General features: G+C 38.1%; 1 protein-coding gene across 1 annotated transcript in view; it reads right to left on the bottom strand.

Annotated features, from left to right (window-relative positions):
* The window catches only part of LOC134574690 (alpha-2-macroglobulin-like protein 1), a 35,145-nt gene extending 12,607 nt beyond the window's left edge, over nt 1-22,538 (bottom strand). Inside the window, exons 1-12 of the mRNA XM_063433810.1 lie at nt 22,475-22,538; nt 19,112-19,233; nt 18,073-18,124; nt 17,682-17,771; nt 17,324-17,500; nt 16,970-17,051; nt 15,910-16,066; nt 14,790-14,864; nt 13,499-13,661; nt 11,970-12,172; nt 11,042-11,257; nt 10,704-10,828 (exon numbers count right to left, since the gene is read on the bottom strand). Of these exons, the coding sequence (XP_063289880.1) occupies nt 10,704-10,828; nt 11,042-11,257; nt 11,970-12,172; nt 13,499-13,661; nt 14,790-14,864; nt 15,910-16,066; nt 16,970-17,051; nt 17,324-17,500; nt 17,682-17,771; nt 18,073-18,124; nt 19,112-19,233; nt 22,475-22,538 (1,526 nt within the window). The remainder of the gene's footprint in view (nt 1-10,703; nt 10,829-11,041; nt 11,258-11,969; nt 12,173-13,498; nt 13,662-14,789; nt 14,865-15,909; nt 16,067-16,969; nt 17,052-17,323; nt 17,501-17,681; nt 17,772-18,072; nt 18,125-19,111; nt 19,234-22,474) is intronic.
* Nucleotides 22,539-23,208: the final 670 nt, after the last annotated feature.

Here is a 23,208-nt window from a genome sequence, read left to right as displayed (position 1 = left end):
ATCTAATGGAAATCACGAAAATAATAGATTAATAAAAATAAAAATAAATAAAAGTGAAAATGGAAATAAAAATAAAAATAAAAATAAAAATAAAAATAAAAATAAGAATAAAAATATAAAAATAAAAATAAAAATGAAAATGAAAATAAAAATAAAAATTAAATAAAAATAAAAATAAAAATAAAAATAAATAAAAAAAATATAAAAAAATAAAAAAAAATAATAAAAATAAAAATAAAAATAAAATAGAAAATAGAAAATAGAAAAATAAAAATAATAAATAGAAATAAGAATAAAAATTAAATTAAAATTGGAGTGAGATAGAAATCAAAATCAAAATAATACTAAATATACATATAAAAAATCAAAAATCAGTCAAAATAGGATGAAAAAATGAAAAATGTGAATATAAACTTTAAAGTATATGATGAAAAAATCAATACATGAAGAAATGAAAAAATGACAAGATAAAATATATAGATAGAAAGGAAGAGAAAAAACGTAATAAGAATATAAACCACTATAAATCGATAAATGAGGTTGGTCCATCTCAATGACTCCCAACAGTGGGTAACTTATATACCAGTTGTATGGCACGGTGAATAGCCAATATGAAATAGCATATACATTGGGCTTTCGGAAGTTGTTTATAGGAAGGCATTCAGCTCAAAATCTTTGTTTAAGCCTTTCGGTTCTAATGTATCCAAATTAAAAATCCATTTTGCTTCTACTTTATCCAGTTCTTTATCTATGTTGCCTCCTCTCCAATGGACTTCGACTTTCTCGATTGCCAGGAATTCGAGGCCGATGGGATTGCTGTGGTGGTGTTCTTTAAAATGTCGTGAGAGATTATGGTTTTGGAATCCTCTTTTGATGTTTCTAATATGTTCGTATAAACGGGTCTTGAGTTTTCTTTTTGTCCTGCCCACATATTGTTTGTTGCATGGACAGCTAAGTAGGTAAATAACCCCTATAGAGTCGCAGTTGAGTGTAGTCTTTATCTTGAACGTCTCTTTTGTTTCTTTATGCTGGAACTCTTTTATAGAGTCTCTTGTGTCGGTATAAAGTTTGCAGCCAATACATTTGCCGCAGTAAGTAAATCCACATTCTATGCCTTTACAGGTTTTCTTTATGTTCTTGACTGTAGGAGCTAACATCGTCTTTAGATTAGGAGCCTTAGAGTATATCATTCTTGGTTTCTCGCCCAGAATTATATCCAGACTTGGATCACCTTTCAGAATGGTCCAGTTTTTGTTAAAGATCTTCTTAATTAGGGATGCTTGATTGCTGTAATTTGTAATGAATGCAGGTTGTGTGAAAGAGTTAGATTTGTCTTTTTTCTTTGTACCCAGGATGGTTTCTCTTGGTAGATCAAGGGCTTGTTGGGATGCTTTATCCAGTAGATCTGTTGGATATCCCTTGGCCACAAATCTTTTGGTCATTTCCTCCATCTGTATCTTGGCTACATTTTGTTCTGAGCAGTTGCGTCTAATTCTTCTATATTGGTTGAACGGTATATTTTCCAACCACGTTTTTTTGTGGTAACTGTTAGCCGGGATAAAGCTATTGCAGTCAACTGACTTCTTGAAGGTTTTAGTGTGGATTGTATTCTCTTTTATATAGATGTCTAGATCCAGAAACTCTACATGGTCTTGAGACTGGTTGAAGGTAAATTCGAGATGGTATGGGTTGTGGTTCAGATATTTTTTGAATAGATTCAGTGAAGCTGAATCCCCCTTCCATATAAAGATGACGTCATCTATATACCTTTGCCAGAGGACCAGATTTGCGCCAAACTGGGATGGGGACCAGATGAATTCGTCCTCCCATTTTCCCATAAATAAATTCGCATAGCTGGGCGCAAATCTGGTCCCCATAGCTGTACCTTCGATTTGTAGGTAGAATTTACCATTTGCCCAGAAGAAGTTGTGGCTCAAAATGAACCCCACACATCTAACCAGGAAGTCAATCTGGTCGCTTTGTAATTCAGTGTAGGTTGCCAAGGAATATTGGATGGCCTCGCAGCCTTGTAGATGCTCGATCACAGTATATAGTGATGTCACATCGGCTGTGACGAGGATATAGCCATCTTGCCATGTGATCTGCGACAGAATGTTAATAATTTGTGTGGTGTCTCTTAAATAGGACTTTAACATTGTTACTGGCTTGTGGAGGAATTGGTCGACATACTCGGAAAGGTTAGATGTCAAAGATCCTATGCCCGAAATTATAGGTCTTCCTGGAGGGTTGTCTAGCCTTTTGTGGATTTTAGGGAGGTGGTAATACACCGCCAACCTCGGATGTTCACATTTGACATATTCGAATTCTTTTTTGTCTAGGATCCCCCTAGATCTGCCCTCTTCTAGCAGGGAAAACAGGTCTTTCTTATAGTCGTCACAGGGATCCTCTGGTAGAATTGCATAGGTGGTAGAATCACTCAGTAGTCTTTCACTTTCGGTGGTATAGTCACATAAATTCATGACCACTAGGCCTCCACCCTTATCTGCTGGCCTAGAAGTCAAGATCAGAGAAATTAAGAAAAAGAAACTGTTGAGAGACAAAGAAGATTATGAGAAGGGGAGACAAAGGAATTGGAACAAATCCAGGGATAGAAATTACGACCAACAGAAGGACATCCATTATCGTCAAAGACGCCCTGCATTTGCACCACAGCATGGGCCCTCAAGAGCTCCACCTAAACCACAACAAAGGTACCAACCCTATAGGCCATATACGAATTTCCAACAGGGGAGGTACTATAACAACCGCACACCACAGAGAAAAGTAGAGAATCATCGAAGGAGAGAGTATGGGGACCATGTACACGATTATTCAAAAAATGGATCGAGAAACCAGGATGACTCACCTATTAGAAGGCCGACACCCCCTAGGAGAGCTGAAAAGAAGTTTGATTCCAAACCGAAGACCCACATATCTGATATTACAGCAGCCAACTCTTCTCACAATCCACATGCCCGCAATCATCCCATTCTGACTGATTTTTTAGGCCAGCGGAGGGAGAGACTATTCTCCCCCAAACGAGTCTGGCAAGAAAGAGATCCGAATCACTCCCCAATTCTAAGAAAAAGAATAAGAAGAGAACAAGAAGAAGAACACGTAGAAAAACTCCAGAGTCCGGACAGACGGAACCTATAGGAGTTTTCAACTTATCAGACAGAATACTAACCGAAGAAGAACATAAACTACTACAAAAAGGACTCAAATTTGCTCCAAACTCCAACAATTCAAAATTCAATATATTTATAGATTTGCACAAATTTGTGAGAAAGTTAACTATTAAAAAATTTTTCAACGAGTGTACCTTCGAAACTAGAGAGCACCACTCATCTTATTCACATACCGAATTACATCCGAGATCAACTTTTTATCCCCAACAAGTCAAGAATGATCATATAAAGGTGTTTGAAAAACAGATGGTTAAAGATCTGAGAGCTCTGAAAGAGAAACCGAATATTAGAGATAATCTGACAAAGAAGGAGAGAAAAGCTTTGAAGGCCCTTATGGAGGATGACTCCATAATAATTAGGCCAGCAGATAAGGGTGGAGGCCTAGTGGTCATGAATTTATGTGACTATACCACCGAAAGTGAAAGACTACTGAGTGATTCTACCACCTATGCAATTCTACCAGAGGATCCCTGTGACGACTATAAGAAAGACCTGTTTTCCCTGCTAGAAGAGGGCAGATCTAGGGGGATCCTAGACAAAAAAGAATTCGAATATGTCAAATGTGAACATCCGAGGTTGGCGGTGTATTACCACCTCCCTAAAATCCACAAAAGGCTAGACAACCCTCCAGGAAGACCTATAATTTCGGGCATAGGATCTTTGACATCTAACCTTTCCGAGTATGTCGACCAATTCCTCCACAAGCCAGTAACAATGTTAAAGTCCTATTTAAGAGACACCACACAAATTATTAACATTCTGTCGCAGATCACATGGCAAGATGGCTATATCCTCGTCACAGCCGATGTGACATCACTATATACTGTGATCGAGCATCTACAAGGCTGCGAGGCCATCCAATATTCCTTGGCAACCTACACTGAATTACAAAACGACCAGATTGACTTCCTGGTTAGATGTGTGGGGTTCATTTTGAGCCACAACTTCTTCTGGGCAAATGGTAAATTCTACCTACAAATCGAAGGTACAGCTATGGGGACCAGATTTGCGCCCAGCTATGCGAATTTATTTATGGGAAAATGGGAGGACGAATTCATCTGGTCCCCATCCCAGTTTGGCGCAAATCTGGTCCTCTGGCAAAGGTATATAGATGACGTCATCTTTATATGGAAGGGGGATTCAGCTTCACTGAATCTATTCAAAAAATATCTGAACCACAACCCATACCATCTCGAATTTACCTTCAACCAGTCTCAAGACCATGTAGAGTTTCTGGATCTAGACATCTATATAAAAGAGAATACAATCCACACTAAAACCTTCAAGAAGTCAGTTGACTGCAATAGCTTTATCCCGGCTAACAGTTACCACAAAAAAACGTGGTTGGAAAATATACCGTTCAACCAATATAGAAGAATTAGACGCAACTGCTCAGAACAAAATGTAGCCAAGATACAGATGGAGGAAATGACCAAAAGATTTGTGGCCAAGGGATATCCAACAGATCTACTGGATAAAGCATCCCAACAAGCCCTTGATCTACCAAGAGAAACCATCCTGGGTACAAAGAAAAAAGACAAATCTAACTCTTTCACACAACCTGCATTCATTACAAATTACAGCAATCAAGCATCCCTAATTAAGAAGATCTTTAACAAAAACTGGACCATTCTGAAAGGTGATCCAAGTCTGGATATAATTCTGGGCGAGAAACCAAGAATGATATACTCTAAGGCTCCTAATCTAAAGACGATGTTAGCTCCTACAGTCAAGAACATAAAGAAAACCTGTAAAGGCATAGAATGTGGATTTACTTACTGCGGCAAATGTATTGGCTGCAAACTTTATACCGACACAAGAGACTCTATAAAAGAGTTCCAACATAAAGAAACAAAAGAGACGTTCAAGATAAAGACTACACTCAACTGCGACTCTATAGGGGTTATTTACCTACTTAGCTGTCCATGCAACAAACAATATGTGGGCAGGACAAAAAGAAAACTCAAGACCCGTTTATACGAACATATTAGAAACATCAAAAGAGGATTCCAAAATCATAATCTCTCACGACATTTTAAAGAACACCACCACAGCAATCCCATCGGCCTCGAATTCCTGGCAATCGAGAAAGTCGAAGTCCATTGGAGAGGAGGCAACATAGATAAAGAACTGGATAAAGTAGAAGCAAAATGGATTTTTAATTTGGATACATTAGAACCGAAAGGCTTAAACAAAGATTTTGAGCTGAATGCCTTCCTATAAACAACTTCCGAAAGCCCAATGTATATGCTATTTCATATTGGCTATTCACCGTGCCATACAACTGGTATATAAGTTACCCACTGTTGGGAGTCATTGAGATGGACCAACCTCATTTATCGATTTATAGTGGTTTATATTCTTATTACGTTTTTTCTCTTCCTTTCTATCTATATATTTTATCTTGTCATTTTTTCATTTCTTCATGTATTGATTTTTTCATCATATACTTTAAAGTTTATATTCACATTTTTCATTTTTTCATCCTATTTTGACTGATTTTTGATTTTTTATATGTATATTTAGTATTATTTTGATTTTGATTTCTATCTCACTCCAATTTTAATTTTATTTTTATTCTTATTTCTATTTATTATTTTTATTTTTCTATTTTCTATTTTCTATTTTATTTTTATTTTTATTTTTATTTTTATTTTTATTTTTTTTTTTTTTATATTTTTTTTTATTTATTTTTATTTTTATTTTTTTTTTTATTTAATTTTTTTTTTTTTTTTTATTTTCATTTTCATTTTTATTTTTATTTTTATATTTTTATTCTTATTTTTATTTTTATTTTTATTTTTATTTCCATTTTCACTTTTATTTATTTTTATTTTTATTAATCTATTATTTTCGTGATTTCCATTAGATTGTATCTATATTTTTTATTCATTTTTTATGTTTTATTCCATTCAAAGTTTTTACGTGTATTTTACCTTTAAATTCATTGATGTATCCATATTTCTATTATGATTCTATACCTATACATCAAACGTTCCCTCTATTGAATACTGTCCCCATAGCGGTTGATCTACCATAAGTATCTATCTGCCATCTACTGTCAGGTCTTACCACTACAATTTAGGTATGTAAATATGTCGGGATAAATTCAGAGCATTTTCAGTATGTACTAAATCATGAGAAATCGATAGTTATAAATATTTCCCTTTTGTCTATGATATATCTTATTCTTTAGATTATTACTCTTGTTATCCTGGTTGCCAGTCCACAGTAATTTAGTATATGTTATAGCTGAGATTTAGTTTGTAACCTCATTACAAAACCCTTTTCGGTATCCTTATACCACTTACAGGAAATCCACGCAACAATTTAATTCCATTACTATTGGTATTGTTTCCGTATAGATTTATATCCTTATAAAAGGAGACCCAATGCTTGATAAGTCTTGTGTCCCGATTTTAAATTATGTTTTACTATAAATTTTCACGTAAGGATTGACATTCCATATTATAGACGTGTACATTTACGGACATTATGATGTCCATATTAGTTGTTTATTGTTTTATATGCAATGTTTTGTATGATATGACCCTTTTCGCCCACTTATGCATTAACCAGATTCTTCCATTACCCTAACGCTGTAGAGATCACGGATAAAGTGATTAATTGTATTTGGACAGTGCACAGCTGTATGGGATATCTTTTGATCAATGGAAGGTATAAAAGATCACTGACTACCATCCAACGATTACAAGCCTCTGATGAAGTGACAGTAACTAGTCACGAAACGCGTAAGGCAAACTTTCGGCCGCAGCCGCATCTTCATAGAGATCCAGGAGCACGCAGACCAATACAGAGTGAGACACACGAGGAGATTTTTCGAAGCCTATTTTCCCGTTTTTTTCTACCGCTACCTCTTGACCGGTCAGAGGTTCAGTGAGTAACCACTCCAAATTGGATTCTGCATATCTCATAGGACTCTGTAAATATACCCATCGAGTTTTTATTTATTGACTATGCTATCAAGTTTTCATGTATTTTTCCTATCATTTGTGATGCTGTACAAATAAATTTTATATATTTTTTACCAACAAAAAAACGGATGTTTTGTTGATACTACAAAGAGGACACCCATTTTTATCAGTTTGGATTTGTGTCAGTAACTATATATCGAATCAGTAATAGTCACTGCAGACCATTAGATTATACTCCTGTGCTTGCTTGGTATTATACAGACCCAGCAGTACAGATACTGTATCAATGTAGCTGAACACAAATGTACTTGGTTGTAAACGTCCACATAGACGGTAACATTTATTTGCACCAGTTTAACTTAGTGCATAAATAGAAAATAATTTCATTTATATATACATTTTATAATTGAGTATTTTTATCTTTATCTTTGTTTCTATACTATTTGGTATCTGTGTATTGGGTTCATTTTTGGAACAATACTGCTGTTTCCACATATGGTTAGAAGATCTCCTGGTACGTTTAGGGTCCATTTCCCTTACATCAAGTTTTATTGTTTCAGAGCTCTAATGGGGAGCTCATTTACCAGTTGAGGTCTTCTCTCTACCATATTAAACCAGAATTCGAGATCAAATCAACCATTTTTTCCACTCATCCAGGGTAGATTTTTTCCACCCATATATACGAATTTAAATAAACGTTGTAGCCTAAAAGCAAGTCATCTTTTTTTTTTTTTTTGAATTCTTTATTTTTGTTGTGCAGGGTGTTACAAGGTAGCGACATACGCCACATCAGCGTGTTAAGAGATGTACTGGAGTTTGACAGTGGCATGAGGAAGTGCACATTTTTTTGTATTTTTAAGCATAGCTAAACGGTGAACTTAGCAATAGTAAAGTGAAGTAAAGTAGGGCGGTCAACGTTTAACAGTTCTAGATTAATGTTAAAAATTACATGGAAAAAACACAACATGTTTACAATGCCACCACAGCATGTAGGAATAAACGATGTATCGTAATGTAACTAAAGTGAATAGCATTCAGAGAATTCTGCACATTTTTGTATATATCAACGTAGCTTGACAGACCGATTAACTGGTTCAGCTCAGCTGAGTTGGAGAGGTACAAGTTTAACTATAGAACAAGAAAAAAAAAAAAAAAATTATAAATAACTTGAGTAACTCGAAGAGTGGTTCTAGGTGATGGAATGTGTGATTGATTTTGTTCAATCCGACTATGTGGGCGCTGTCTGTGTAGCAGGTCAATTAAGGTGGGGTCTTGCTAGTCAGGCACGGGATGGGGCTACGTAGGTTATATGCCTATATAGCGGTATACCAAAAAGGGAAAATAAAAAATGTGTGCCCTGTTCTACTTTTCTGGGCATAGAGGTTACGCTGAGGTCTTGGGGTAGGCATCCTAATCCAGCATGCCAACTGTGCCGGTGGTTGACGGCCATATTCTATGTGGAGGCGTTAGTAGGTCAAAGACGTAATGAGTAGTTGGGGGGTTAGCCCCGTGGCTAGTTGCTTGAGCGCTACGTATGCCCGGGAGAGATATGCACCTCAGTATGCTGTGCCTCTCGCGCGTTACTGTGACTTAAAGTGTTAGCTTAATGTCATGTAGTTTCTGAATGAGGGCATAAAACAAAGCAAATATTAATAACATAACATAACATAACACAAGGAAGAGCCTGGGTCTCTGGGTATGCAATCAGTGGTGTCCCCGCAAGAACATCAGGTATCCCGGTCTGTGTCCAGGCCGGCTTCCGGGCTGTAGGCCAATGTTGTCGTTTAGCCGATGTTCTCGGAGTGCTTTATGGGGTAGTCTTTGATCTGGAAAGCGTTCATGTTATACTTTACAGTCCAGGGGACCTCAACAAAGTGATAGGTGCGGATCTTTAAGTCCACCTACGGTGTCAGCGCGAGCTCGCCGGTAGGTCCGTTTGGGGAGTTCTCGGGACAAATGATCTGGATGTGGCCGGATTCCACGTATGGGAGTTGTTGGGCATGGCAGGCTGCAGTATGGCATCTTGCGGGAGGCCCCAAGCCGCCAGGTGCTTTTGTGCTTCTGGTAGGTCGGTTATGAGATATGTGTCCGTCCCATGGAGCACCTGTATTTTGCGGGTTGGGCGCCACTGATATTGTATGTTATGTGCGCGGAGCAGGGTAGTGAGAGGCCTGAGGGTTGCGCGCCATTGCATTGTTCCCCTAGATAGGTCCGTGTAGAACGAGAGGGACATGTCTTCAAAGGCATAAGGTGTGTTTCCCCTGGTGGCTGCCATGATGGCCATTTTATCTTGGCGTTTTTGGAATTTAACTATAATGTCCCTGGGTGCTGTCGCTGGGGCCGTCGTGGGTTTGGGTATACGGAATGCACTGTCAATGCTAATTCCCTTGGCCTGTCTTGCGGGTAGTATTGTGCTTACCAGGCGTCGAATGAGGTGAGGCACCTCAGCATCAGAGACAGAGTCCGCTATACCTCGGATTTTGAGGTTTTGGGCCCGCCGCGTGTCCTCCATTGCCGCCATTTTGTGTTCCGTTTGTATGCATTGCAGTTGTAGGGTAGCGATATCTTTCTGTACAGATGTTAGTCGCTGTTCGTGGCTCAAGGAGTCTCTCTCGACTGCATCCACCCGGTCCGACAGGCCTTGGATGTCTCTCTTCATTTCCGCCATGTCGGCCTGGATGCCCCGCCGAAGCTCTGCCAACAGCTCCCTCATCTCCATTTTCGTGACCGGTGCAGCATCCGCCTGTACCGCGGGTAGTGTCGGCGGTCTCGAGGCGGGTAAGGCCACTTCTTCTTGGTCTGAGAGTGGGTCGTCGGAGTTAGTGAAGTCGTCCATGTAGCCTGTGTAATCCGCCATGTTAGGTTCCAGGGCTCCCTGTGCTCTCCGCCACAGGTCTCCAATACTGGCACCTGGACGCGTGCCGTCCGATTTTAGTTTTTTGCTTTTCTTCCCCATGCTGACTAGTTTGTTGGGGTGATCAGCTTGTTTTGTACGATTTTGGGGGGTGATATTTTGTAGTTTGTTGGAAAATACGCTTGTAAAATCACGGAGCTCGTCGGAGTTGCGACCACTCTGTTCGGCTGTCGGCTCCGCCCCAAGCAAGTCATCTTTTAAAGGGAAATTATGTGGGATTGCGAAAACTACCCACTACCTTCACACATGAGTCCATCAAGCTCAACCTTTCACCAATTTAGGTGTCTAATTTTCATCGATTTGAACATAATTGACATTAGCCAGCTACAGTTTTGGGTTGGCAGATGACAACTCATGAAGCTGCAGATATAGACTCCAGCGCAATTAGCACTGCAAATCACGGAAGTGCCATGGTGCTTGGGCTAACCGTTTAATATACCAACAGTTATAATAGAAAGACTACAGCACTGATATAACTCGATCTATTATAGTGCAGATCATCATACGAATAATACATCCCAAACACTAAACATTTGTCTACACGGCATGGATAATTAAACAACAATCACTCTTTTGGTTTATTGGAAAAAAAAAACATTGAGTGCCAAAGAGAAATAGGTCATAGGAGGGATAACTATATTAACATTTTTATAATAAGGACATTACCTGACTGATATAGCAAGCTGCAATTGCTCTTGACCCTGGTTGTTGCAATGTGAGCGATAAGCAGAAACTTTGAGGTCAAACGTCATGCGACTGGTTTCTGGATACACGTTGTATTTCAGGGCACTCTGTAGGAGACATAAAGGCAGATATCAGCAGAAAAGACAGATGTTCTGAATTGTATTTAATATAAGTGCGTTCATTTACAATCACAGCCATATAAGTAGAGGCCCATGATTCTCCTTGAATAACTAAAAATGGCACTGTATTGTTGACACACAAAAAAAAGAAAGAAGTACGCAAACCAAATGGGGATGATACAGAGACAGATGTATTCCCACCTGAATGTAGACACAACCATTGCCGGTGACAACTAAAGAATACACTCCAGGCACATGTGGCAGGGTATCACTTTGCTGTAAAAGACGGTTCTGTGAATCCACTTGGAACTCTTTTTGATATCCATTTTTATCAGACACCTTCACCTTCACATTCAATTCTTTCCTAAATGTAATACGCAAGTATTTGGCCAGTGCCTGAATGGCCACAACTGTATCCTGTGATGGGAGGTAGACAAGAAGGAGTTAATTCACACACAAATCTGTAAAATTCCAATTAAAATACAAAGGATAAAAATGCTTTAACTGGTTATAAAGTATATTAGAGAAACAAAAAGAGAAATGCTTATATTCGTTTAGGAAGTGTCCCTTCTCTTTCAGATTGTAATTTTATGGACAAGACACAGAATCTTCTGAATCGAATTAATTTTGTCTGTCAATCTATTTTTTATTCCATTAACTCATTCTAAATATTTTGTGACATTGCTATATAAATAATAATAATAATAACAATGGAAAACTGAAGAATCATGATCTGTTGAATATCCATGATTCAGAAAAAAACATATGGATTATATGGAAAATAATACAATCATTATAAAACGTGACACCGCCTGTAGAACCAATTTTTTGTTTTGTTAAAATAATCCCAACACTTCTAGACAACCTCAAGTCTTCTTGAGAACCTCAAACAATCTAAAGAACCTAGAGCGTTCTTGAGAATCCTAAACTGTCGAGAGAACCTCCACACAACATCTGTACAACTTCACTGACCCTAAAAACCTTCATACTTTGTGAAGAAACATATTCTCAGTGTATAACTTAAGGTGTTCAATAAAGCCCCACCTTACTTGAGATGTGATGGAGATTTATTATAGAATGCAACAGCGTCACAACATTCCAAATCATCCCCAGCTCCACTTTGTGTTACCTGTGTGGATGAGAAGCCTCCATTGGGGTTCTGCTGTTTGATTAACCACTGCACAATATGTGATGATTTCTCAATATCTTCTGTAGTCACATTAGGACCTGAGACCAAAGCCAGCAGAACATAAGAGCTTAACTCCACACTGGCTGACACTCCACCTTCCGATCCTGAAGACTGCAGTTTATACTCCCAGTGTGTCTCATCACCTAAAAGGATGAAGATTAATTATTTTCTTGCATCATCAAAGAGAAACATTTCTATTTTACTACATTTTTATATAATTATTATTATGATTCTTTTTTACATTCCACAGTGCTGTCCATCTGTACAATTGGTACAAGTAGAAATAAAAATATACAATACATCTTAGAGACCACAAAAATTTGACAAACAAATAGAGGAGGTGTTGAGTGTCCTATTCCTGTGGAAGCTTAGGTGGATAGGAGGGGTGGGAAATAGGAGGCGTTGCACTGCAATAGGGAGGACAGTGTTAAGCGAGCTGAGAACATTTCTTGTGGCCAAATGGAATGCTTTAGTTACTGAGTTGAACATAAACGTCTCTAAGGACCATTTAATGGAAGGCAGACAAGGGGAACGTCAGACAGTGCGAGGAAATGCTTTCTAGGGGGTATGTGCTACTCGAGAGAAGCCCTGCAGTCTAGCGTCGGAAGTGGTGATAATAGAAGAAGCAAGGAGCAGGTCATTGCTAGATCTTAGGTGGCATAATACTAATGCAAATATACATATCAGAAGACTCTCAGAGTAGGAAAAGCATCAAAATACCCGCCTTTTATTTCTTTCAATAAATTATTATCTTTCATTTTAGAGGATAACTCAGAGCAAACTGGTTTTCAGCCTTTTTTCATAAATGGGTAATTCCCCTTTAAAATTCCAATCGAGAAGATCTTGTGATATGATTTTTCGATACCCAACCATGATAACATAAATGAAAAAGCACTCCCTAGTGCTGCGTTTCACCCCATCCTTTCTTCCTCAGATGTGCTGTTACTCCATTCTGGTTCTCCTGTTTAAATATGCTGGTTCGTTCCTCCCCAAATGTTCTGACTGGTAAAACCTTTAACTCTTTAAGGTTACATGTCAATCTTAATCATTGTTCTTATTAGCTAAACCTAGATCGACTAAGTACATTTAATTACATTTAAAATCACTGGTCTTGTTGACTAAACATCGGTACAACAAAGTAACCACAAATTGTATTATGATGTTTTTCATTATTATTGTTATTAGTAGATAACGTAATATCTTACTGTAACTTTCACTTTAAATTTGTTGGTTTCTCTTTACAGACATTGTTATCATTTATCTTTTACAATCTAATATCATGTTTTGCCTTTGCAGTTTATTTCACAGTTAACATTCTACTATAAACTTTATGTATTTTTTGCTAAATATATGTAAACGCTTGTTAGAAGTTCTGTTTTTACACTATTTACAGTTTTGTATGATAGGTGACAGATTGACAAATATCTATACATACATATAGCTTATATATTCCTAATCGGGATTATTACCTGACGAGTTTGCAACTTGATACAGATTGTTCAGAAGAATTGCCCTGTTTGTTAGATCATTGGCAAGTGAGAAAGCATAGGCTAGCAAAGCCTGAGTGTAAGGATTTGTCAGATTAGAGACTTTGTTTCCTACGCAGTTCATCGCGTTGGCCAGGATAATGTTCTGTGGAGAGATTCTTGTTTTCAAATAAAACAGTAACAATAGAGATGAAACAACACAACACTGTAGATGCTGGTAAAATTAAAGCATAAATTACCTGAGATGGAGGAGAAGCAAATCCCTTATTATACAATATCACCCCAGTCTGAGGTAACCAAAAATAAGACATCACCATGTGCAGGAAAAAGCAAATGACCCCAAAACAAGTTTATCAGTTGAACAAATAGAAAGAGAATACTCTGAAGGAAAGTGATGTAGAAACCCGGAAAATTATTTATAATATTTCTACCAAACCATACAAGTTAAACACACAGAGAAAATATGTCCAACTGCAGTTTACAACGGACTTTCCAATATGGCTGTTTAAAGACTTCCGGCTCCCACGTCATTACGCCAATAGCGTCTTGACGTCATGACGCAAGGATGCAAAACGTAAGCTCCGGACATGGAATGATGATGTAAGCGGAAATGGGAACCGGAATCCACCAAGAAAGGGCGCCAAAATTCCATTTATAAACAGAATCGCGGAGGAGAACAGGACTACCACTTTTGAGAAAGGCTCTATGCCGAAACACGTCAAGTGGCAAGCAACCAGTGGACTTTCATTGTTTTTATATTTTTACATCTTTATGTTGAATTAATAAATTGTGTATTTTCACCTTGATCCTGCATCCTGGATTTTTAAGTGGAAATATTGATAACACAGCCAGGAGATATTCTGACTACAACAAGGATCCACTGTATCTGCTGTATTCTCTGCTTTACACCTTTAGTTTGAACCAGATTTTTCTAAGTGTCTCAGCAACATGTGATTTGGACCAGTAATATGTGGTTTTAATATATGTGTTAACTATATTACCCTATGGTCTCTATTTCTATTTCTATTGTAGGATTGTATCCATTTATATTTGTGGTAACCTTTTAACTTATTGAGTGTTCTCACTATTGTATTCTTTTACATTTTATCCAATGTATTATGTTAACATTATATTTTGTATTTGATTTATTTTTTATTTTTGTTTCTGTTGCCATTTGGGGGGTTTTGTATAATCAAGTACCACAATTCGTCACATTTTTGTATTGTGCTTTCACTATAGTGCTCACTATTTTAATACAATGTAAAATACTCACATTTTGAGGTATTCCCATTTCTAGTAGTGCAGCAGTGATATATGCAGATAGAGACACATCATCCTCTACACCTCCCTGCACAGGGAGTAATATAAAACAATATATAATGGGTTACTGAAATATCATCCATAGCACAGTAAACGTGTATTTATTATCTTTTTAAAGCATTAAGCAAAGTATTTGGTGCAGTTTTGATATGTCTGGCCCATGCATTACTGTAATCCACTTGAAAAAAAACATGGGCCAGGTTAAACACGTTGTGGATTGTTTTTACACTTTTTCGTACTGTTACAACCATAAAGCTACTTAGTTTTCATCTACATTGGATCTACCATAGATATTTTTACTGTTACTTCTAATTCCTTTCCCTGGTAACACTCACTAAAGCATCTTCCTGTGGGACTTGGATACCCAATCCTTGGTAGGGATAATACTACCTACGCCGGAAACATTGAGCAGTGGCAATGCTCTGTTAAATGTCAGTATAGTCTCAAAATGTATAATATAGTGAGCACTATATGTTGCTTTTATTTTTCTTCCTGTAATATTGGTCTCTTCTACACTACCAAAACAATAGTCACAAAAAATATCCTTAAGGCGGGGATTGTACCACCACACACCTGGCATTTTGAGCACAGTACAAAGCTCCCCTCTTGTGAGTTTATTTCCTGTCATTTCAAGCATACACCTCTTTACTAACCATACTACTAGATTTATCCTTTTGTCCTGACATAGTTATCATTGAATAATACTGGAATCATACTTATGGCACATAAAGCTATTTGTGGGGATTATACCACTATACGCTACTGAAACTGGAGCTTGTTTGAAGCTCTACACCATGTGAGTGGGAAATTCACTTACTAAAAAGTATTGTACCATCAGATTCTAACTAAATGTAGGCCTAGCATGGTTTATAAGATATTATAAGCTTATTGTTGAGTATTATTATACTATTATTATTACTGTCATTATCCAACATGTGGTTCTGCTTCAACGACCCATGTAATAAGGGCTTCCATTAAAATGTTGCATAGTGATCCCATACACTATTATATGCAAATAGGCCAAATACAGGCCATAGGTCTGCATGATCTTTTGCCCATTGCGATATGTTTACCTTCATGAGTGTGTGAATAACAAACCCTACGCTCCTAAAACATCCATCATTCTGCTGAACGGATCGAAGCCATGCCACGGCTATGTTGATTACATCTTCGTCAACAAATATGTAACGCTTTCCTTGGGAAAAACACTTTACTACAAAAGCAGTAAGCCTGGTAATAGGAAAGAAAATGTGGGGAAAAGGAAAACGTGTAAGTGTGGGAATCAAATAAATAAATGTATAAGAGTGAAAAAAATGTATAGCAACAAATGCATGAAGAATAGGGGAGATTGTAAGTACTAGAAGAGAATTTGTGAAAATAGTAAGGCGAGAACATTGGACTTGATTTAATTCATGTGATTCAGCATCAGACATAATTCCAAACTGGTGGAAAAAAAACTTTTCAAATGATTTATCTACAGAAGTCAACATTAAAACCTGTGGGTATTAAGATTGAGTCTGTGTGAGATTGAGTAAAAGTGTAAGATGAAGGTGAAAGAATACAAAATGTGCCTCACAAACACCTGCAATCTGGACTTTGTTGACCATATTGACTTATTTTTAACCCAGTTTTTGTAAAAAAAAAATAAAAAAATAGCATTAATATTTCTGTAAAGAATAAACAAATACATTAACAATTTATTTATTTTACATAACTTAAAAGGCAATCCATCATGAAATTAATGTTTTACGTTCATGTGCTATCCATTATTTAAAAACTACTTTTTGTAATGAAATAAATTATGCAAATATGACATCTGTGCTCTACAGTTTCTCTTCTTTTTTCGATAAAAAAATAATCAGCCTGATTTATTGATTATGATTAAAGCAAGAAATTTGTACTTTTATATTTACAAAATGTTTTAAAGATATATAGAAAATTCTAAAAAATATAAATACAACGTCCGTACTATTAATATATTTTTTATTGTTTTATCTACATATATAAAGCTCATTACAGATTCCATCAAACACTAATGCATATCTTGTTGTGTTATTCACTGTGCGACAGATTTATTTGATAGTTAGATACGAAGCGTTTTTAAAATGGAAGAACTCAAATCCCCATACTCACCAAGTACTGCCCTCACCGTCTGACTCTCCAAATGCACTATATGATCCATCGGAATGTTTATAATTTAGCTCTCGTTGATATCCTGGAAAAGGAAGGTGAAGATAAAAACAAATGTGGTTGAATAAGTAAATACACAGAACAGATTAGACAAACCGAAAGAGAAAGACAGATGTGTATAGCTAGGCAGAGCCTAATGATGCAAGAGTGTTTTCAATGCAATTTCAATCTGCCAATGTCATAACTTATCCTGGCAACAATGTGGCTAAAGTTAGAATTTGTGATGGACTAAGACAAATACAAACAGACATAAATAGTTTGGGAAAGACAGTCCAATGGACACGCAGAAACATTTACCACTCTGGAGGTAGCTTGTAGCTTGTGATCTCACTTCAGGGGTCAGTTGACCTGTGGCCTCGAGATATTGCAAAACATATACTATGGTAGAAGTGGTTAACATATTTTGTTCTCCACATCCATATGGCATCTGAAGCAGGTTGTCCAAATTCTGCAACGCGGATCCCAGTAGGTCACCTGCAACATAGTAATCTGTCACTGGCTGTCACTATATGTTACCAGAAATTACACAGGTTTTACACAGCTATTTGCCACTGGATCATTCACAGCTCTCTACTACTACATTACACATCTATTTGTCACTGGGAGATATATACAGCTATTGGTCACTGGAAGGTATACAGTATGTCTCTCGTACCCACGACATATACATAGGCGCTGACCGAATTTTCCACCACAATATCGGGAAGATTCAGAGAAAATGATCCCAGAACTTCTCCACTAGACTCTAAGAAAAGAAAAAGTGAAATATATCATACGAGAAGAGTAACAATGTAACATGACAGTCTGGCCCATGACCAGACACAGACTAACAATACTAACTGACCTGTGGAAGCATACGACTACTGTATGGCAAGAAGGGCTGGTAATGGAGCTAGTATTGAAGATTGAGAATGGTAGGTAATAGAGGTAGGAATATAGATTGAGAAAGGCAGGTACTGAAAGCGGGCAGGTATTAATTAAATAACAAAATAGTTCTTTTTTTGTCAAGATAGAAGTGAAAACACTATTTGGCAATAAGAATTTACCTTCCACACAGTAAAGGAATGATTGTGCGTTTTCTTTCCTGAGGCCTCCGGGCTAATGGATAAAAAAAAAAAAGAGCATGAATGGGTGGATGGAGACAGAAAGAAGATGGCCATGGGGCATGAGGCTACATGACACACTGAGGACATGCAATTAACAGATATTCTTTAAAGTTGCCACACAGGAACAGACAATAACCAATAATTCCCCAGTTACTACAGTTCCTATCAGTTGAATTTCATCTGAATGCTTCACAAAGAAACTTTTAAAAGCTTCCAGAATGCATACCTTAGCTAATAATTAGAGATAAAATTATATTTTTGGGTACTAAGCCTGAGAGGTGCAGAGTGCCAAAGCACATTTAGATAGACAGAGTCTTTGGAATCTTTGGCTATTTAGTCACCAAAGGGTATAGACAACATGAATCATCTTGTTCATCAGAATGTAATTATATATGGCGCCAAGGTGACCTCGTGGTCCTCTGGTCCACTGTTATATAACCATCCTCACCCATGGCATAGGTGAAAAACTGCTGAGAACACTGTCCTCAATATATTTTTTCCTTAATTATTCTGAGCACGCTTTGCACTTATATTGGGTGGGTGGACATAGCTTCATAAAGCTTGTTACTAATCTAAAACTCAAACCAGATATTGAAATGTTTATTATCATTACTAGCACCAAAATATTCAACAGCACTTTACAAATATAGATTTGAAACGTGAAGAAGGCCCTGCTCAAACAAACTTACAATCTATGAGGAAAGCAGATAAATATCACAAGGTGTCTTGCCCAGGGACACTTACTGGTAAGGTAGTCTAACTGGGATTAGAACCTTGGTCTCTCAACTCTAATGTAGTGACAATACCACTGCTCTAACAAGCTGATATAACCATCAGTAGTGGAGATGCTCAGAATAGATCTAAACAAATATGAAAGGAGATGGACATTGTTTCTCAAAACAAAAGAAACATTTTGAAATTTAAATTTTTGGAATAGTAAGATTCCACACTTGCATAACCCAGTAGATAGTTGACTCACTTTCACAAGAAGTTGTCTCTTCTCTATATCTATGTTTCCATTAGTAGGTTTTATGATCTTGTTTCCCTCACAGAGTTCTTTGCTGCTCACAACCTCTGCTTTCACGGCAAGTGTCACCAAACCTAGGGGAACATGATATCAAAGTGACAAAAAAAAAAAAAACAGAGCAGAAATTAAAAAAATATACTGGGGAGCCGATACTGAGAAAACCTCCTAAAGTGGGGGGTAACCCCTGGAGAATAAATGGCAGAAAAAGAAAAGAATATAGGAGGATTGCTGAGCATCAAAAAACTTGAATAAAATAAATAATGCTGGTACGGTGTAATTAATGTGTAATTAATCAGATGTTTGTGGAAAGATATCTAATTCGGTTCCAATTGACTGAACAAAAGTTTAATAAAACTTTACTTTTAATTGATTGCTAGTGTAAAACGTGGGATATTACCAGTAACAAACACCCACCTTAAATTCAGCTTTAATTGACTGAACAAAAGTTTAATAAAATGTAACTTTTAATTAAAGTGACACTCCAGGCACCCAGACCACATCTGCTCATTGGAGTGGTCTGGGTGCCAACTCCCACTACCCTTAACCCTGCAAGTGTAATTATTGCAGTTTTTCATAAACTGCAATAATTACATTGCAGGGTTAACTGTGCTAGAAACTTCCTAGTTTCTAGCACAGGTTTCCTGTGCTAGAGCGTCGCTGGACGTCCTCACGCTGTGTGAGGACCTCCAGCATCGCTCCAAACCCCATAGGAAAGCATTGAAATGATTTTTCAATGCTTTCCTATGGGGAGACGTAATGCGCATGCGCGGCATTTCCGCGCATGCGCATTAGGTCTCCTCGGCCGGTGGGCGAGATTAGTCTCGCCCACCGGCCGACATAATCACAAGGAGGAGCGTCGCGGAGGCGGAGACAGCGGCGAGGGACATCGCCGCTGTCCCAGGTAAGTCACTGAAGGGGTTTTCACCCCTTCAGTAACCGGGAATTGGGGGGTGGGAGGGAGAGGGACCCTCCAGTGCCAGAAAAACGGATCGTTTTTCTGGCACTGGAGTTTCCCTTTAATTATTAGTATAAAACGTAGGACATTATCAGTGAAGAAGTGCCCACCAAATCGTTAAAATATTCTAGGAAAATGCTAGATTTAACTAATAGATGCTGTGACACTCTATCACTGAGCTGAAGTGTAAAGTAACACTTGTATGTACGTAGTGGGGAATCGCGATGCAGCCTAGAACAAAATCTACCCCATTAAACCCCCAATAACGACAGACCACTTAGTATGGATGAAACAGGCCACAGCATTTATTATCACAACTAAATTACTGCATAACACATCCATAACTTTATTTATTAAATCTCTTCTTTTCTGTAACCAAAACATTAGACATAAATAAGCATAAATTAACATATATACATATATAACTCCACCCATAGTGTTATACAGTGACCCAACCGTCCTTGCCAATAAAAACATGGAGTGGTTCCTAATCACCACTCCCTCTCACCTCCCCCCTCGTCATAAAAATCCTTCCAATGCCTGCCATCAGCCGACCTTATCCACGCTCGATGGGCACGAGACCTCAGGCAACCTAAAGTTAAACCTTTAGAGCAGGGGAGGTTTGAGACCTTAAAAAACTTGTTCATCTCATTCCATCTACTTAAACGTAACCTCAAACTCAATTGGCAAGGACATACCCCCGGCTAGCTGCGACAAAATATAGTATAGGGTGGGCGGGAGGGAAGCTGTTTGCTGGCCCGAATCCCAAGTGGCACTGAGGTAAGACCTCCCCCACACTGTCTTACACAGAACATAATCACACCCACAGACTCTTCCCAACCAATCCCATGCATCTATCCCCACACTCCTACATGTGCCCTTGTCCGCTTAGCTGCGCTATCTCCCCAGGGCCTTGTATGTACGTAGTGGGGAATCGCGATGCAGCCTAGAACAAAATCTACCCCATTAAACCCCCCAATAACGACAGACAACTTAGTATGGATGAAACAGGCCACAGCATTTATTATCACAACTAAATTACTGCATAACACATCCATAACTTTATTTATTAAATCTCTTCTTTTCTGTAACCAAAACATTAGACATAAATAAGCATAAATTAACATATATACATATATAACTCCACCCATAGTGTTATACAGTGACCCAACCGTCCTTGCCAATAAAAACATGGAGTGGTTCCTAATCACCACTCCCTCTCACCTCCCCCCTCGTCATAAAAATCCTTCCAATGCCTGCCATCAGCCGACCTTATCCACGCTCGATGGGCACGAGACCTCAGGCAACCTAAAGTTAAACCTTTAGAGCAGGGGAGGTTTGAGACCTTAAAAAACTTGTTCATCTCATTCCATCTACTTAAACGTAACCTCAAACTCAATTGGCAAGGACATACCCCCGGCTAGCTGCGACAAAATATAGTATAGGGTGGGCGGGAGGGAAGCTGTTTGCTGGCCCGAATCCCAAGTGGCACTGAGGTAAGACCTCCCCCACACTGTCTTACACAGAACATAATCACACCCACAGACTCTTCCCAACCAATCCCATGCATCTATCCCCACACTCCTACATGTGCCCTTGTCCGCTTAGCTGCGCTATCTCCCCAGGGCCTTGTATGTACGTAGTGGGGAATCGCGATGCAGCCTAGAACAAAATCTACCCCATTAAACCCCCCAATAACGACAGACCACTTAGTATGGATGAAACAGGCCACAGCATTTATTATCACAACTAAATTACTGCATAACACATCCATAACTTTATTTATTAAATCTCTTCTTTTCTGTAACCAAAACATTAGACATAAATAAGCATAAATTAACATATATACATATATAACTCCACCCATAGTGTTATACAGTGACCCAACCGTCCTTGCCAATAAAAACATGGAGTGGTTCCTAATCACCACTCCCTCTCACCTCCCCCCTCGTCATAAAAATCCTTCCAATGCCTGCCATCAGCCGACCTTATCCACGCTCGATGGGCACGAGACCTCAGGCAACCTAAAGTTAAACCTTTAGAGCAGGGGAGGTTTGAGACCTTAAAAAACTTGTTCATCTCATTCCATCTACTTAAACGTAACCTCAAACTCAATTGGCAAGGACATACGCTTAGCTGCGCTATCTCCCCAGGGCCTGGACAGTTACACCTAGCTGCTATAGTGGTAAAAAAGCACAAAAAAAAGAATGGCTTTTAGATATACCCTAATGTGCCTTCGAGGGCACCCCTTTAACAAAGACTGTCCCTAAATCTGTGGATCCTAGAAAATATATACCACCCAGCCAACCAAACTCCCACAGAAAATACACTAGCTACATAGGAGTATGTGGAACCAAAACCACAGAGAATTGTAAAACTAGGTCGGCAAATAGGTGGCACAAGGATAACAGCATCTATTACCATGATATCAAAGTGAGAACATCACAAACATGGTGAACATTATACACTGATTAAAATATATGATAGAAAACAGTGTTCTTATTTACCAATAGCTTTGGCTGTAACATTCCAACTGTAGATGATGCTACGATTGGAACACACACATCTGGAATACTGGCACGTAGGACACGTGTCCACCTTCAAATCCTGGCTGATAGGAATGGAGACTTGTACCTGAAATATAAACAGACTTAGTAAACTCATATGACATACTCAGAGCAGAAAACAATTATTAGCTTAAATTCTCAATCAATTTGCTAGCAAAAGGGAATGCATAGCCTTAAATCAGCATCCTTAGTTATAACATAAATCTAGTTACAGGGTTATTCAATACATGGATTTTAATTTTAAGGGCAAAATAGACAAGCCGAAAGCATTTTAGAATGATTCAAAAACTTGCTTTTGTTCCCCAAGTGACAGCAGCACATCCAGTCTTCTCCTGCAGAAAACGTTAGATGTCTTCACTGAACTATGTCTGATACAGGACTTCACTTGAAATATGCTCTTTTGTAAGTGAAGACATTGTACACCATTATTTAATATATCTGCCTTGGACCATTGCCATGTGCCCAATTCTTTATTTTATTGGATTGTAGAGTGTTCTGTGGTCTGGGTTGGTGGCACTAGAGTGTAT

This window comes from Pelobates fuscus, chromosome 10 (assembly GCF_036172605.1).
Source record: "Pelobates fuscus isolate aPelFus1 chromosome 10, aPelFus1.pri, whole genome shotgun sequence".
Lineage (NCBI taxonomy): Eukaryota > Metazoa > Chordata > Amphibia > Anura > Pelobatidae > Pelobates > Pelobates fuscus.
Note: the sequence above shows the minus strand (reverse complement) of the source record. Positions and strands in the feature narration are given on the sequence as shown.